Consider the following 17,629-nt stretch of genomic DNA (forward strand, 5'->3'; position numbering starts at 1 on the left):
CAGAGACTGTGCGAAAGTTTCTCCATTAACCTAGTAACGCTAACAATAATTTTTATGTGTAAAATCATAAATTAACTTAATTAACTTAAAGCTACCGAGGTCTAAAAGCGGCTAACGAGAATTGTCTGTCGTAAGAATTACAGGATAGAATTTATTCAACATTTTCACAATTTTTATATTCGATTCAGTTTTTAATGGATGCGGCTTTACGACTTCAATAATTATGAAATAAAAAAATGTGGAACCGGTCATTTGACCGGCGGTGGGAAGTTTAGTGTTTTATAGTAGATTTACGGGACCCGTCAAAATGAAGGGTCACTAATTTTTTAATTATTCATATCGTAAAGATACATTTATGAGTTATTCATTCAATTTATATGTTACTTACGGCAAATGTTATAAAATAACACTTGTTCAAAATCAGAATAAATATCTTATTGTTACTTTTATAAACTAATATGAAACAGCTGGTTTTTCTGAATCTATTCCGTAAATCTAGCGTTAATGAGATATTAGATATTCTCTTCTTCACTTTGTGCCAATTTCTTAATTGGCGATTTATTAACAACTTATTAGACGATAACGCATTAGCAATATCTGACCATCAGAGGTTGTTCGTTCAATTACAGTATCTGTAATAACGGATGTTGCGTTACTTTTGTAGAGAATAGATCTGTACCAATTTTGGAACAGATGTGAATTAGGTCCGAACTACATTTTGGCTAATTGTAAGTCCGATTATGGCTCGGAATCTGATTACGTTCCATTGAATTATCATTTACGGAATATCGGGATGCAGTACCAGATCTCATGCTGAACATCAAAATGCATATCAAGCTACGTATGTTCACGTTGAAGCCACACGAAACACCAACTCGAAGATCGTTTGCGAAGCAACATAGTTTGAAGAAAACTTCGTTAATGATGACTCGAATTCCGGGCATCGCGACCAAGTCGACGTCGTCGGACTGAAGGCAGCTTATAAATGCATTAGAGTATGATGGCTAAATTGCAAATCTTTATGCAAAATTGGAATGTCTTGGGTTAATTTCAAGAAGCAGCGATCATATGGAAGATAACTTCTTGTCTTAAGAAGTTTATGCATTTAAAAATACAGTAAATTCTTCCTAATCGACGCTCAGATTGAGGACAAAAATGGACAATTTGAGGAGAGGAGATACGATTATCCGAGCCTTGCGGCTCGAAATATATATTTTGTCCCAAAATTATGGCACTTCCAGGAAATGAAGGATACCTGAGGACATTTGAAGATAAGTTTTTCCTTAGCGAAAATGCAATCCGCGGCTTCGTTTGCGAGTCATTAACGAAAAACACTGGCCAATGAGAGGCGAGGGCGTGAATTACAACGTGGTCCATCGTTCGAGCACAACGTGCTCCGACCGCGGAGTTTGACAGAAGAAGGAAGGCTCCGTGCCGTGTTCGAATCCATGAACAAGTCATGGAGCACGAACTTTCGATTTTTTTTCTACCACGTGACAGTGATAATTTAAAAAAAAGCGCTGTTTATCCTTATTTCAGAATGTCTGAAGAATACTTACTAATTTTTCGGACCCGAAATACTATATATATGTTCCAAAATTATGGCATTTCCGAGAAAAGAGGGGTTCCTGAGGTCATTTGAAGTAACTTTTTCCTTAGCGAAAATGCAAACCGCGGCTTTCTTTACGAGTTATTAACGAAAAACACTGACCAATCGGAGAGCGAGCACGACCGGAGCGAGACGGCCCCAATCAACGAGCGCACGAAGCCCAATTCTGCCGATTGACTCGCGCCACCTCGCGCCAGTCGAGTGCTCGCCTCTCATTGGTCACTGTTTTCCGTTAATAACTCGTAAACGAAGCCGCAGATTGCATTTTCGCTAAGGAAAAAGTTACTTCAAATGACCTCAGGAATCCTTCACTTTCCGGAAGTACCATAATTTTAGGACGCCCTGTATATTTTGTCCCAGCAACTTTGCGAGCGTAGGTCCCTATCTGTTCCTTGATTAAATTTAAGTAGACAGCACTGTTCATACGGCCTTGAATAAATTTTATTTCCGTCTTTCCTCTATAGCCAATACCCCTGGCCCTTATCATTGTTGTACCATCATCACATTGTCGGCGATTAAGTTCTGCAATAGAGCATATGCAACAGAAAAAGCAATGGGAGCGTATTATATTCACGGATGAAGAAAAACTTAACCTGGATGGTCCAGATGGATGTAAATACTATTTCCACGATTTAAGAAAGGAACAAAGTGCGTTAAGTTGTCGACAATGCGATGGAGGTACAGTATTGATACGGACAGGTATCGGAAGGAAGACTGAAATAAGGAAATAGAGGAAACAGAGGAAAGACGGAAATAAAATTTATTCAAGGCCCTATGAATGCTGCAATCTATTTAAATTTAATTAAGGAACAGATAGAGACATATGTTCGCAGAATCGCTGGGACAAAATGTATATTTCAGCAAGATAATGTGCAGCTGTGTATACTGCTCTCACATTAAAAAGTTATTTTGAAACGGAAAACGTAAAGGTTTTAAATCGGTCAGCAAGGTCTCCTGACCTAAGCATTATCGAGAATGTTTGGGGAAATCTCAGTCGAACATTATGCGAAGGTGGAAAGCATTATAACACAGTGCCCGAATTAAAACCTCCAATTTTAGAAGCTTGGGAAAGCTTGGGCCGGTAGTATATAAAGGATCTGTATAGATGTTTACCAAGAAAAATGATTGAAGTGGTGCAACCTAAAGGACGGCCCATACATTACTAAAACTTAAACGAACTATTACTATGCAATTTGATTGCATTTTAATGCTTTTGTTATTTCATATTCAAAGTGCTTTATTATTTAGTCCACACGAAATTTTATGTTTTTTTTTGTACAAATAACAAATAGGTCGAACGATTGTTTTAATTTCTTCGTATATTACGTCAAAACTAGTATCTCATTTTGTTGTGAATTCATTTTCCACGTATGCCTTATCATTCGGCCCACACAAAATTTCACGTCTTTTTGTAGAAATAACAAATGGATCGAACGATTTATTTAATTTCCACATATATTATGGCAAAGCTAGTACCTTGTTTTATCGCGGTGCCTTATCATCTTGTCCAGCAGCGTAGCTGCGACGAGTCATGGCAACGCGAACGATTCAGGTCGACGCGGTCAAGCCCTGTTGCTGCGCACCTGCTTTTTTTAACGAGCGCGCATTATACGGTGCACGTTCAACTCCCCACTTGTCACCAAGTTGCAGTAAAATCTAGCAAATACAGTCCACCGAGCGCTGAAACAACTCGTCATTTATTCAATCCGCTCGCACAAAGTTAATTCGGCGTGTGAGTTGTGCCTACGTTACCGTTCATTCGCGAGAGATGTTGAGCACCGCGTGCATAAAACAGGCCCCGGCGTCCTTTTGGTAACCGAAGTTCGACGCTCCTTGGAAAGTCGGTCGCAAATTGTATGAAAGATGAAACCTTTATGAGGGTCACGCCGGAGAGGATGATGGAACGGGCTGAATCCGTGTGATGCACGTGTCAGGCACGGTTGAAGGCCTTCCCCCATTGAGGAGTACCTTCGCGCACAGTCAAAAGGGCGGCTAAAGAAAAGCGTCGAGTTGTACGGAAGAGCCAATTTAGCTCGCAAGACACACCTATAGAAATCGTAGGTGCTAACATGTTCCGTTGTGTAGCGACGGAGCCCGCATTGAATGGGATCGTGTTTCTCTAAGGGCGAGAGCATCGATTCCGCGGTTTTAAATGCAACCTGGCCCAACCACCTGTGTGAAAAGAATCGCTGACGATATTTTTTATTAAGGAATTCAACGGAGCCCCGCGGACGCATCGGTGGTTCGCGTTTTTATTTTTTACCTTCCTATGGGAGAGGACGGACTGGGTCGATGGCAATCGCTGGAGATTCTTTCACGAATCGGTCTTTGAATTTCCACTGAGCAGCTCGCGCATCTCGTAGTCCTTTTACGGATAGTATTCCGATCCGATTGTGGCAGATAAGTTTGAAATCGAAAATACTAAATAAATATTGAAAATGAAAAATAAAAGAATAAATAAAATATAAAAATAAAAATAATACTAAATACTAAATTATAAATAATAATATATATTATTATATATTAATAAATATATAATAATAATATATATATAATAATATATATTATAATAATACTAAATACTAAATACTGCTAATCCCTTTTTCCTGTTTTCTGACAATTTATCTGGAACGTCAAATCTAGGCAGGATTTGGGAAATGAAGATTTCGATGATATTTCAATGATCGCTTCGATGATATTTAGATTTTGTTACTTCTTAATCTAGAATTTATGATGTCTCATGTCAGATGCTAACTCGTGTTATCCACATTTGTCCCACTTTTACATTCAGTATACAGTTACATACGAAATTTCAAAAAATGGCCTCATTTGTTCGAATAATAAAAGAACACAATTTTCTCACAAAATCTAACAAGTAAATAAAATAACCTAACAAATAAATTCGAACGATACGTTTAAGAATTTTACGAACAAAAATTAGTAAATGAAATATCTCTCCGTGAAAAAATGTAACGTACAAGAGAAGAATCGATTAACCGCTTTTTAATTCTCATTTTACGACGGCGAAACGTTTAATTTGTAGACATTAATTGCTACAACGCAAATTCGCGACATGTACGCTCGACTTTGCGTCACCGAAATATGTACTAAAAGTCTTTATTTTTCTTAATAAATCGCTTTACGATGCGTATAGAAAAATGTTATTTGCGAAAATAAATTCGTTCTTTGTGAATCGTTCGAATGAGATTCTCGCAGCTCATGCACAGCTGGTAACTGCATCGAGATATCAATTCTATCACAATGCCTTGAATTTAATTCTATGTTCTTTCATCGACAGGAATCCTTTCCCAGGGCAACACGGGCCCTCGAGTCGAATAAGACCGCCTCTTCTGGGCCTGCCGAGCCTGCAGAACTATCCGAGACCAGGATTACCTCATAAACCAGCGTTACCATCGCCACCGGTGTCTATACCGGTCTCCATACCAAAAACAACCAGGTTGCAGCCGGAGGAGGCGAAGGAGCCCGAGGGGAAGATAGATGACAATGCTGCCGGTCCTCACGTACGATCTATGGAGGAGAACGAGGTCGAGGGCCCACCATTGAGCTCGAAAATAACACCTGCCGAGGCACCACCCTCTCAAGACATTTCGATGACTTTGGTGCCAGTCACAGCTGTCTGCGTACTCGTGGTAGGCCTTGGCATGGGTGCCTGGTCTCTGCGAAATAAATTCTGCAGCACTAAGAAATCCAAAAAAGACACGGTGCGTGGACACGTCAAATTATTAGGTTGGCGCGTATGAAATATCGGATTTTTAAGTGAATATATTTAACCCTTAGCACTCCGAACCATTCTGGACGTTGGCTACCAGCTACTCAGCGCCGCTTTTCGGCAGAAACGGGCATTTGCAGACCCTCGTATTATTTAGTATGGTTTTGGAACTAACTAACATATTATAATGATATTGGACTTATATGAATTTGGCTGAAATCGAGAAATTTGCAAAAGATCAATATTTTATTTTCTATAATTTTATTATTGTTTGTTTTGTAATTTTGTTTTGTTGTTGTAATCGCTATCTATGCGAACTCTTTCTCTCGTCGCCTTGTTGCTTGGACGATATCATTATCACTGCTATCAAAACGATAGACTAACTGTAGAAGAAAACCTTCTAAAGTTAATCTTTCTAACATATCTGTATAAACGTCTATCTGGAGCTCATCTTCGCTACTACTTGTGTCATGAGACTCATTCGTGTTTGAACGTTTTACCATTATTCTAATAAAAAATATGAATAAATACATAGGTTGAAAATTTCTAATTGTTATTACTAACTCACACAAGATGATATTTACCGAAAAAACTTTTACCAAACAATTTATTTACCAAGAGAAGAATCACTTTTCCGATTTTCTCATTCGTTAGATCTATCTATAGCGCTCGACGCTTCAAACCAGACTGAGTTCAGCTTTAAAAATCTTTTCCTCCAGATTTTATGATTATAAATCTCACTATACAGTGCGTGCTATATTCGCATACCGATCTTTCTTCTACAAACTTGCCTTATCGCTCTTTTCAAGTGGCGCCTTTGAAATGCTCGAACCGTCGTGAGCACGCCTCTCACGTTCTCGTCAAAACCCGCTGACATTTCTTGTATATATCTTAGTAATTTTACTATATTTTGATTCGATTTCTTGTGCGATTTCAAGAGAAAACTTTAGGGAAACATGCATGTCTGAAAAAGTTGCGCTGAAATAACTCAATTCCCCGTAACCACTAATAAACTTGAATGTCTCACGAGAGGGGACATCCGAGTGATATGCTAGAATTACGATGTCCCACGAGAGGGGACAGCGGAGTGCAAAGGGTTAAATTTTACGCTGACGCTCAATAACCAGGTGACTAACGTGAAAGAAAGGTCTCAGATATTTTCTGTGTTGAAATCCGCGTGTTCATAGCTTTAGTTCGAATTTAATGCTATTTTTACTTAATTGGAACAAGTATTTGTTGTAGTTATCATTCTCATATTCTTATTTTATAAAAATTACATTATTTATACCTGCATTTATTGCGATGGATTGAAACCAGAAAGTATGCAAACAATATTGGGAAAAATACAAAAGCAAAACGTAACCTCGAGCAAACACGGGAATCACTGGACCAGTCAGCATTTGAGAGTTTTTAAATTTCAATTGCGACATGGAAATTTTCAATAGGATCTCAATGTTGCCATCAGTGAAGAGTATCAATACTGAATTTTCATTCTGTAACGAATATTTCCTTCGTACCTACAATACTGTAAGTGCTGATGAACTGGCGGTGCTTAAGCAAATACCCGTTAAAAATGGTTCCACGTTTTTAGAATTACGATGTCCCACGAGAGGGGACAGCGGAGTGCAAAGGGTTAAAACTGCATATCTTTCTTTCAAAAGCTGTTTATTCGATCAAAATATGCTCCATTTATTTGAATACACTTTTCTCAACGAGATTTTAATGCATAGATGCCTGTCTTAAAGAAATTCTAACCTTTAGATGATCTTTTAGAAGATCTTTAGATCTTTAGATTATGCGAAAAACAAAAGCATAACGAAAAACAGGCAGAAAAACGTTCAAATGTAAAGAAAATCCGACATTTCGTATGCGCCAACCTAATATTATTAAGATTTCATATTGAAAATAATTCGAATTCATAAAGATCCTTCATTTTCTTGAAACGCGTAATCCATCTTATTCGAATTATGTTCTTCTTCAAACGTGAGAGTTTGCGCCAAAAAGTGGCTGCATACTTTAAATTTGGCACTATCTTTACGCAAGTACAAGACAGAATGCAATGATCGATTCTTGAAAGTGGATACGATATTCTCAGAGAATTTGTTCGCGATTTTCTTCGAATTATCAGTTGGAGGTTCCTTTTGCAAAATAAAAAAAAATCTCCGAATCGATCGTACGAAACGAACGCCAAATGAAACGCAGCGTCATCGTTAAATAATTCCAATAGACCAAAAGCAGTCTGGCTACGTTCTTAACTTCTCAGGGATGGCCTGTTTAATTTCTCTTTTTATTTTTAGCTGTCTATGATTTGTTGCAGAAAGAGCAAGCCTCGGTGAGTGTTTCGAATATATCGGACGATCCATCTCTCGTTTTAAAAAGATGGCGTGGCCCGAAGGCTCATAACAATCGATACGAACCCTGGGAAAAAGACAGTCAAGCCGGTGCACAGAATAAACAAGAAGATAAATGGGAATTTCCTCGACACCGGCTGAAGGTCAGTGACAGGGTTAAGTGGAATCCGGGATCTTAAAACGTACTGGGTGTTCGCGAGAAATATATTCGAATAGTAGAATTTCATTAAAAAAAAAAGGTGAAACTCCCAGTCTCTTCTTCGCGCATCCACTTGCTAAGGGATCATTGTTACCGCGTTGCGATGAAAAACCTACGATTTTCATCGGCAACATTCTCGCATATCTCGCATATAATAATATAATATAATATATTATAATATATAATGTATAAATAAATAAAATATAATTATAATATATAATGTATTATATAATATATAATATATAATATATAATATATAATATATAATATATAATATATAATATATAATATTATATATTATAATATATGATATTATATATATTATATAATACGAAAAGTTTGATGGTCGATAAAAAGAAAAAAGAAAATAAATAGCAACTTGTTGGGATCGCGACAGGTCTTCAATATTCTCGGAGAGGGTTGTTTCGGACAAGTTTGGAAATGCGAGGCCCTGGACATAGACGGGAAGTCTGGAACGACCATAGTCGCGGTGAAAACACTGAAAGAGAATGCGACGGAGAGAGAACGACTGGATCTCGCGCAAGAGCTCAGAGTCATGAAGAATCTGGATCCTCATCCTAACGTTGTTAGGCTGCTGGGCTGTTGTACAGAGCGCGAGCCTATGTTCGTTATATTAGAGTACGTCAGCGGCGGAAAGTTGCAAAGCTTTCTGAGAGCGTCGAGGGAAGAAAGAAACCACGGGGGGCCTGGATTAACGTCCAGGGATCTGACTGGTTTCGTTTACCAGGTACATCGGCGACGTTTTAACGGTTAAACATGATGAAAGCCCTAAAGCTGTTTCGTTCCTAGCAATTGAACGTATTGTTCCTCCACTCTCTGCTCCATTTTGAGAACATGGACATTCGGTTGATATTTATTCGTAACTGTAGATATTTCTTTATTCGATTTACGTATTTATTAAAAAAAAAAAGAATGATCGAAGATGTATTCAATAGGCTCAAAAAATAACGCAATTTAAAACACAACATTTAATAAGAATTAATAGTCAGAACTTCGGACGACGATATCTCAAAAAAAGAAAAACATGTGTTTTATATACGCGCAGTTATTAAACAAGCTTGTAATTAAATTTGCACATAAACTTGCATGTAAATCCAAGGAACGAATTAATAACCGCTTAATTTCTCGAAGAACTATTGACAAATAACCTCGAACGAACTACGCACAAGGCGTTGAATAAAATTGTTTCAATAACTGTGACGTCACAGCACATGCTTTCGTCCGCAGATGTCGACCGACCACGTAAAATGATTCGCGTTTTTTTATTTACAGATAGCCAAAGGTATGGAGTACTTGGCGTCCAAAGGAATCATACACCGTGATCTAGCCGCGAGGAACATATTGATTGACGAAAACCGCGCGTGCAAAGTCGCGGACTTCGGGTTTGCCCGAGACGTGGCTGCCAATCAAATCTATGAAAGGAAGTCTGAGGGCCGACTGCCCATTAGGTGGATGGCGCCAGAGAGCTTGTACGATAACATATTTTCCGTGAAATCGGATATATGGAGCTTCGGCGTATTGATTTGGGAGATCGTTACGTTAGGGTCAACGCCTTATCCCGGATTGGCTGCTGCGGAGGTATACATTCTTCGACTGATTAATCCGAAAATAATAACGCAGCATTGATATTCGAGTTGTATATCGAAAGCTTTTCCCTTTGAACTACTAATTTGTCAGAACTGGGAAAGAAATGTTTGTCGTTCTCGTTAGAGGGAACATTTTGTTTCAGAGAAGATCAGCATTTTGTTAAACTTGACCGAAGGTCTTGGGTGTGATAACGAGACCAAAAATCCTGCAGTCTAATTCAATTGTCATGACAAAGATAAATAATATATATATATATATATATATATATATATATAATAATAATAACAATATAGAATTACAATATATATATATATATATATATATATATATATATATATATATGTATATATATATATATATATATACATATACTAATTCTATATTATTATTCTATATATTGTATTAATATATTATATTATATTAAAATATATTAAAATATATTAAATATATATATTATTATATATATTATATATATATATATTGTAATTAATAATTTATATTGAATAATTTATATTGTAATATAAAACGGTAGAAAAATTAGAAACATTTAATAACGCCAACATATTGCCTTCGATCTGCTAAAATTATTAAGGAAAATGCAACTTTTAAGTTACCCCTATCTTTTGCAACAGATGCAGTCAATTTGTATTTCGCATAAAGATTCGCTGCTGCCTCGCAATCGGTTGTGTTATGAGGCGGCAGATATAAAAACCGCGACGTTATGGAGGGAAAACAGCAGTTGCTCGAACAAAACCAGAAACATGGATCGTTCGAAAAGAGACTGTTCAGAATGATAGACGTTTCGAACGTGTGTTGCAGGTGATGAGAAGGATCAAAGAAGGCTACAGGCTAGACAGGCCAGAACACTGTAAGAGAGAGCTGTACAACATCATGTATTATTGCTGGGACAAGGACCCAGCTTGCAGGCCCTCCTTTGGGGAACTGGTGGGACTGACAGAGGGCCTCTTACTCGACGAAACGGACTACATCGAATTGGACAGGTTCCCCGACCATTCGTATTACAACGTGCTCAATCTTAGCGGTGAAAAATTGTGAACGACACAGCTGAACTATACGATTTTCGTTCCTGCTGTGAGAAGAACAAAGTGCGTAAGCAAAAGTTTCAAAAGCATCGACCGATGGTTCTTGTGGAATTGACGTGGCGTCTGTTGCGAGTCGAGCCAAATAATTAATACTCTTGGTGATCCTAAGATAGATTAGACTTTGTAATCGTAGAATTAACGGGTACGTAGATCCGATCGATAAGGGCCAAACATTGGCCCAGGTTCGCCGTGATTAATATATACTGGGTGTCCCAGGTTTTAATGTTCAAACTTTGCCAGTGTATTCCATGGCACAAAGTAAGAAAAAAATGTTATGTAAACATAGGTCATACAGAGCTTTATTAAGAAGTTATAACAAAAATTCAGAATATAGGAATAGTAATCAACTTGCTGTTACTGCGAGCATTGGCTTGAATAGATCAGCACATGCCGTGTGTTTATGTAAGCTGTGTTTATTAATACATTTCGAAATGTCTATCGTCGTTGACAATACATGATTGACATCGATCGAAGATCGAATTTATGACCGTGCGAATTTCGTTTCTATTCTCTTTCATTTCATTGAACGAATTTTTGTTATAACTTCTTAATAAAGCTCTATATGACCTATGTTTACATAACATCTTTTTCTCACTTCGTGCCACAGAATACACTGACAAAGTTTGAACATTAAAACCTGGGACACCCTGTATATAAAACGGAGACAGACTGAGAAAAGTTACAATTTCGCGACGTCGGCCGACGACGTTATTCGATCATCGATTTGTTTCTACCGAAAGGAAAAAGTAATTTGCTTTTTACTATCTACAAGATTAAATTTTACTGTACAGTATGACACAATTTTCGCTGCAACTTTCAATTATCCGCGTGTCCTCTTCTTAACCCAGTGCATTTGAAAAGCAACATCTAGTTACAGAGCTCCTAGTAATTAACTTCCATTGCTGATCGAGCAATTGGGCGTAACGAGCTTGGAAAGTGTTGTGCTTTCTTTAAAAATCGATTATTTAGATTGTCGTCCATAAGTCGAACGATGTAACCGCTGGTTCAATAAAGCGACGCATTATTTAACGTATCAATTATTCACGATTCAAATCGCCGATGCGAGAACATTTTTAATCTGATCGCCAATTAGAGTCGATTAAAAAGAAAAAAGAAGGCATAAAAGATAGATTATTGATCGTATGAACGCATCGGTTGACACGATCACCGATTATCGGCACAACTAATAATAAATTACATCGATCGAAATGTGCCGGAAGAGTAATAAAACGATAAGCACGAACGCGGTGTAATTATTACGACAATTTATCGGATTGATTTCCATGATGGGCAGAGAGAGAGAGAGAGAGAGAGAGAGAGTGTCAGATCGATCGAAGTTACCGAACGATGAATTAAGCGAAATCACGCGTACGTGATCCCAGCCGTTAATCTTTGGTTTACAAAGGAATTCATGCGTAGGAAGCATTGTCCGTCATAGTATTACCAAACGCGATTGCGCACCTTCCGCACGACAGAATGTATCGTGCGTTCAAATTTCGTTGATGAAAGTTTATCCGTTCGTATATTTCCAACGAAAGCGACTGATATTTGGTACGTCACTATTGTTAACAGTGAAACTACCGAAGCAGCCGAAACGATCAATTACAAATTTCTGATTTCGACATTTGACACACTATTTCTATCCAGATTTAGAAATTCATTAATTTTTTAATATGTTCGAATGAATCAGTAATTTTTACGATAAATTTTCATGTTCTAGTTTCACTGACAAAATTACTTTAATTTTCGAGGATACTTTTGGATGTTTGAAAACGAAATAGATGCACGCATTTGTAATTGGAACTTTCATTGAAAATAGCTATTTTCTACAGTCATTCTAATTTCTCGGTGATTTTATTATTAACGTAGTTCTGCAACAAGTATGAAAATACTTAGTCTGTGACTCCAGAGATTATTTGAATACTAAATTGTCGATATTTAAGCTGTCATATTATCATTTTAAAAGGATTCGTGCGACGATAAATCTGGGCACGTTCTAATATCTGAATTCTCTACTTTAACAATTCGCAATTCATTTTTTTTTTATAAGAATTTTCATATAGAGTACAGAGAGTGGATAACTAAGAATAGGTCTTTTCTAAAAAATGCTACAATTTGAAACATTTCTAAAAATATTATAAATTTTTTCTCATGGCTGAATCCTATCGCCAATTTGAAATTGTAGCATCTCCTTTGTGACCATCCTTTAAAAAACTGAATATGTGATTTTTATTTATTTTATCGAGTTTTGTCTGAAAGGTGTACTGTCAATTTGACATGAAGGTTTTATACGATCGAACTGGTCCGTCATTTCCATTTCATAAAACAGCCAAAAATAGAAAATCGTATATCACTTTTTAATTCTTCAATTTTCAAACACGTTATTGATTCAGTTCCCAAAAAGTTTGTCCAATATCTTTACAAACGTTTCAATTTGCCAGACCTACTACATCATATTTAAATTGTATAGAAAAAAATTAATGATGGTTTGTGAAAGTAAAAGTTCAAGTTTTCAAATGTACTCAGATTTATTTTTGTACGATTCTTTTTTTACGGAGGTCGGATTTTACAATCAGAGTTGGGCATTGTTCGAATAAATATTGATCTAAGATAATTATCCGAGTGAATTTCTTTTAGTCGAATCTTTTTTTATTACAAATTATTTATTCGAATTATTCGTTGTAAATAATTCTATCTATTTATTCAAATAATTATTTATTTGAATAATTCGAGAAATTCTTTATTCGAATAATTCAAACAAGTAATACGGAAGAAATAAATCGATAAACTATGAGAAAGCACTTTATATTCTATAATTTTTATTAATATCATACGAATAAATTCTTATTCGAATGAATATTTATTCGATAGAGTCGCGAATAAAATTGTACTCGTTAAGTCTTTATCTTTTATCCGTCATTGGAATAAAATTTTGCTCAATTCTGATTATGATACAGCACTTGTAATTCTTACCTGATCAGATAGTTGTTAATTAATTGCACGTTGGTATGTAAATATGAAGAATAATTTATACTACAATTCGAATCCATAGTAAAATTAATTTCAGGCTAATATTATTATAATATTTATCCGAATTGTATATAGGACGAAACGAAAGGAAACTATCATATAAAGAGCATCGTGAACTAGTCGCAGCTCCAATCAATTATATAATATTTTTAAAGAAAAAAATTAAGTAGAATATGATAACTGCTATCAGTCGCGCCTTAAGAAAAACAGAAAAGATCGAAAGAGTCTATTTACACATTTCGATGTATCATACGCTAGTTGTTTAACTTTGACTAATTTGAAAAATAATCATACCGTTCCAAAAAATTGGCAACAACAAATTTTTCAGAGTCAAGTCTCTGACAAAGGAACAACTCTAATTAAGAGAAACTTTCTTTTACAAATTGATAGGTAAGCTAATTTGAAGTTAATGATTTATAATGGAATTATTTGAGATTCGTTACTTTAGATACTCTGCAGCAATCTGGATACACAGATAAATACGATAGAAACGAATGCATGAACAAATGCGTGTGAAATGCATGACCAAAAGTTATTGAAAGAACTCGGATAATTGTCGACGTAAAGTAAACAAAATAAGTTATTGAAGGAGTTTATTAATTTAAAGTCTATTTAAATTATTTAAAGTCTAGTCGGAATTGTCTGGACTCACTGTCATCGCGGAAAATTCTTGCCAACGTAACATTATTTTGCACTGTATGGAAATTTCAAGAAAATATTGATCATAAAAAATGTATTACAGACATTTTGCAATCGGAATAAATATACTTTAAATAAATGAATAAATATAACGGCAGCTGTAAGTAAGTCATAATAACTCTACATTCATCGTACGAGGGTTAAAAAAAAAAATGTTGCGGTCTTATACATTTCTAACAATTACTTTTATATTTTGTAATAATGGCGAATAAATTAAAATATAATTGAATCGAATAAAGCTGCTAGACGCAGTGGGTTTAAAGGAATATGGAAGTTATAAAAATTAATGGTCAACGATTTTATTTTAACGGGATAGAAAAAACTTTGTGTACGGGTTCAATGCGAATTTATTTATTCGAAATGCAATTCACTTTTGGTCGACAAATAAGTTTGTATTTATTGTTCGAAATTGTTCATCTGGAATCTAGATTCTAGATTGTAAAGTTGCTAATAAGACTAATTACTGTAAATATATTACTCGTAAAACCTTCTTATGCACTAATGTAAATTGTACATATATCTCCTACTGTTCGATAAGTTATTGTATAATTTTTTGTTGTAAGAATAAATTACATTTTATTAAACACTGTGTCTCATTACAAGTGGGTAGATTATGAAAAATGATTGGAATCAAGTTTTGCACGATTACAATTGGCAGTCAAGCTTTCAAATATTTATAGATGAAATTTTAAATGTAAATTCGCTTTACAAACGCTGTTTACTATATTTATTAATTTTAAATGTATATATCATCGTTTCATTAATGTATAGCAAATTCTTACGAATATTATTGTGACGAATTGTCATATAAGATGCATTCTTGTGGAATTCGTTAAAAAGTAAATAGGAATGCTTTCAATTAATGTTTTGTACGTAACAAAAGTAATACCTTACATTTGTACTATTTCTGACAAATTACTGAATTCAATATATATCATTACAATGAAAGTACAAGTTTCGTAATTTTCATTGTTCGCAATTTATATTACATATTGAGTAAAAATGGTGGATCACAAATCTTATTGTTTTTCTTCCTTACAGATTACAGACAATAAACTAAATATTTATATATGTATATTTATACATATTGATATTTTGTACCAAATATCTAGTTCCACATTGTAAGTTGTTATTAAAGTCGTATATACATATATTCTGGTCACAATATAGGTTTCTATCTCTACGTGAAGCCAGACGTTTGTTTATATTAATATTATTATTGAGAAGACAATTTAAGATACAGCTTTTCTTCTTAGCATAGTATCCTTATCTTTAAAATTCAATAAAATTTCGTCTAAAAGTGCTATTAACAAAGGATTACCTCCAAGACGTTCTATCTCATTTCTTGCTTTCTTATCTAATTCTTCGAGCACAGTTTCTGTATATGCAAAAGAGCCAAATTTTTCTAATAAATTAATGCAGTAACGTTTTACATCGATGTCCTTAGTCCGCTGCCTCAAGATATCTTTATGACAGTCTATTAAGGAATAACGCTTCAATTTCTCGTGAATAGATTGTGTTACATTATCTAGATCCAAGCGAAGGATACTCATCAGTTGTCTATCTTCAGGATGACTTTGTATCGCATGAATTATGGGAAAACTGAATTTCCCTTCAGACAAGTCTTCACAAAAGCTCTTATTTTCAGCATACTATAAGATTGTTACATCATATTATAGCAATAATATACATTGTTCTGCTGTACTTACCTCCTGAAGGAGTAAATTAGAATAATCGTCACGAATTTGAAAATAAAGTCCTATAATTCCTGCTAAAGGTGTGAAATCCTCTTTGCAATTTGAAAACAATTGCATTAAGCGGACAGCTAGATTAAAAAGTCCACCAGTTTCTATAATATATTAATTAGCTCCAATACCTTGCCTTTGTAAAACGATTAATGTCATTTTTATATTATGATTTCAAACTTACTGCGAATAGTCATCTGTCTATAAGCAGTTTCAGAAGGACAAATATAGTTATCTCTCCAATAAATTTCCATACCTTGACCTCTATGAAGTTCCAATAACTGTTCTACATATACTTGCGTACCCTAATAATAATAAAAATAATATTATATCAAACGTTACCTTGGAAAAAGAAACTTTATTCTTGTTTCTCTTTACCTCTGGATGATTTAAAGCAATAACCTTCTCCAAGGCGATGAACAATACGTAATTTGCAGCATTTATTGTACTAGCTATTCCATAAATATTGTGTGCTACAGGAATACCTCTTCTTAAGACTGAATTATCTTGAATATCATCAATTCTGAAAAAATCATACATTAATCAACCAAACATAAAACAAATGTAGCAAAATCTAAACGAATGATGCCTTTAAACTTACAAGAGGCTAGAAGTATGAAGCATTTGAATTATATCTCCAACGGCTTGAAGCTTATCCTGCGGTATTTTCAACCAGTAATTGAAAGCTTGTGCTAATTTTGCTCTGACCTGTTTACCAGGCACTTGTAGAATATAACTAAATGGTTCCAATAATATCTACAAAATAAATAACTCTAAGCTATAAAACGCAAAATTGTCTGACTACTGAAAATTAGGGGTAGTTATGCGTAGCTTAAAAATCAGAGAGATATCAACAAACAAGCATATACTACTAATACATTGAAAATGATGTATCCTGAAACATCTTGTTTAGGTACCTCGTTGTTAATTATTTTTATATGATTAAAATTTATAACACATCTTATACTATCTAAAACTTTATTCAGTAGAATTTCAAATGCCAATATATATATATAAAATAGACAGCTTCACACTATATTGCTCATTTGATTGTATTGTCACTTTGACAGATCTGTAACCTTAGCGGACACAAGCTCAGATCACCGGTAAAACTAACCTCATCTTCTTCCTTATCACCGGCTGCCGAGTACGGTATATTTTTTTTGTTCTCCATTCTGCGATCAAACTCGAAAAACAATAGCGAGTGTAACAATAATCACGAAAATGTTATAAAATACAATCGATAAAGACTACACGTGAAAATCAAACTTCTGTATCGACTTATCGTATCACTCGCGCTCATTCAATTCAATCATCGTCTGCTATATGTATAGTCACGTTGCGCTGAGAGAATGACGCGTTTCAACTGATTCCAATCTAAGATTACATTCTAATGAAGGTCGTTAAATGTTTAATTCTTGTGTAGATTATTATCATTCTAGACCTGATGTTTTACTTCTGAAACATAAATTTGTATTTTTAATTATCCTAGTACTGCATAAATCTTTTGAAATGTATAATTCAGAGTTTCGAACGAATGCTGAAGATGTCACTG

General features: G+C 35.1%; 2 protein-coding genes across 5 annotated transcripts in view; one reads left to right on the forward strand and one right to left on the reverse strand.

Moving 5' to 3' along the window:
- Cad96Ca (tyrosine kinase receptor Cad96Ca) overlaps positions 1 to 14,913 on the forward strand; it is a 42,386-nt gene extending 27,473 nt beyond the window's left edge. Inside the window, exons 4-8 of the mRNA XM_033466624.2 lie at positions 4,908 to 5,331; positions 7,657 to 7,833; positions 8,287 to 8,637; positions 9,183 to 9,488; positions 10,317 to 14,913. Coding sequence (XP_033322515.2) covers positions 4,908 to 5,331; positions 7,657 to 7,833; positions 8,287 to 8,637; positions 9,183 to 9,488; positions 10,317 to 10,553 — 1,495 coding nt within the window. The 3' untranslated portion in view covers positions 10,554 to 14,913. The remainder of the gene's footprint in view (positions 1 to 4,907; positions 5,332 to 7,656; positions 7,834 to 8,286; positions 8,638 to 9,182; positions 9,489 to 10,316) is intronic.
- Positions 14,665 to 17,538, reverse strand: qm (geranylgeranyl pyrophosphate synthase quemao). 4 transcript variants are annotated; one of them, XM_076528775.1, is made up of 7 exons: positions 17,192 to 17,526; positions 16,676 to 16,830; positions 16,453 to 16,597; positions 16,259 to 16,379; positions 16,039 to 16,178; positions 15,879 to 15,981; positions 14,665 to 15,794 (listed from the first exon to the last, which is right to left on the reverse strand). In XM_076528775.1, the coding sequence occupies exons 1-7, from the start codon at positions 17,246 to 17,248 to the stop codon at positions 15,562 to 15,564; spliced, it is 954 nt and encodes a 317-aa protein (XP_076384890.1). In that variant the 5' UTR covers positions 17,249 to 17,526; the 3' UTR covers positions 14,665 to 15,561. The 4 variants fall into 4 exon arrangements, with proteins under 4 accessions (XP_076384890.1, XP_076384889.1, XP_076384887.1 ...); XM_076528774.1 differs by having other exon boundaries at positions 14,665 to 15,981; positions 16,039 to 16,154; positions 17,192 to 17,538; XM_076528772.1 differs by having other exon boundaries at positions 14,665 to 15,981; positions 17,192 to 17,532.
- Between the last annotated feature and the right edge of the window lie 91 nt (positions 17,539 to 17,629).

This window comes from Megalopta genalis, chromosome 2, assembly GCF_051020955.1.
Source record: "Megalopta genalis isolate 19385.01 chromosome 2, iyMegGena1_principal, whole genome shotgun sequence".
In the NCBI taxonomy this organism is placed as follows: domain Eukaryota; kingdom Metazoa; phylum Arthropoda; class Insecta; order Hymenoptera; family Halictidae; genus Megalopta; species Megalopta genalis.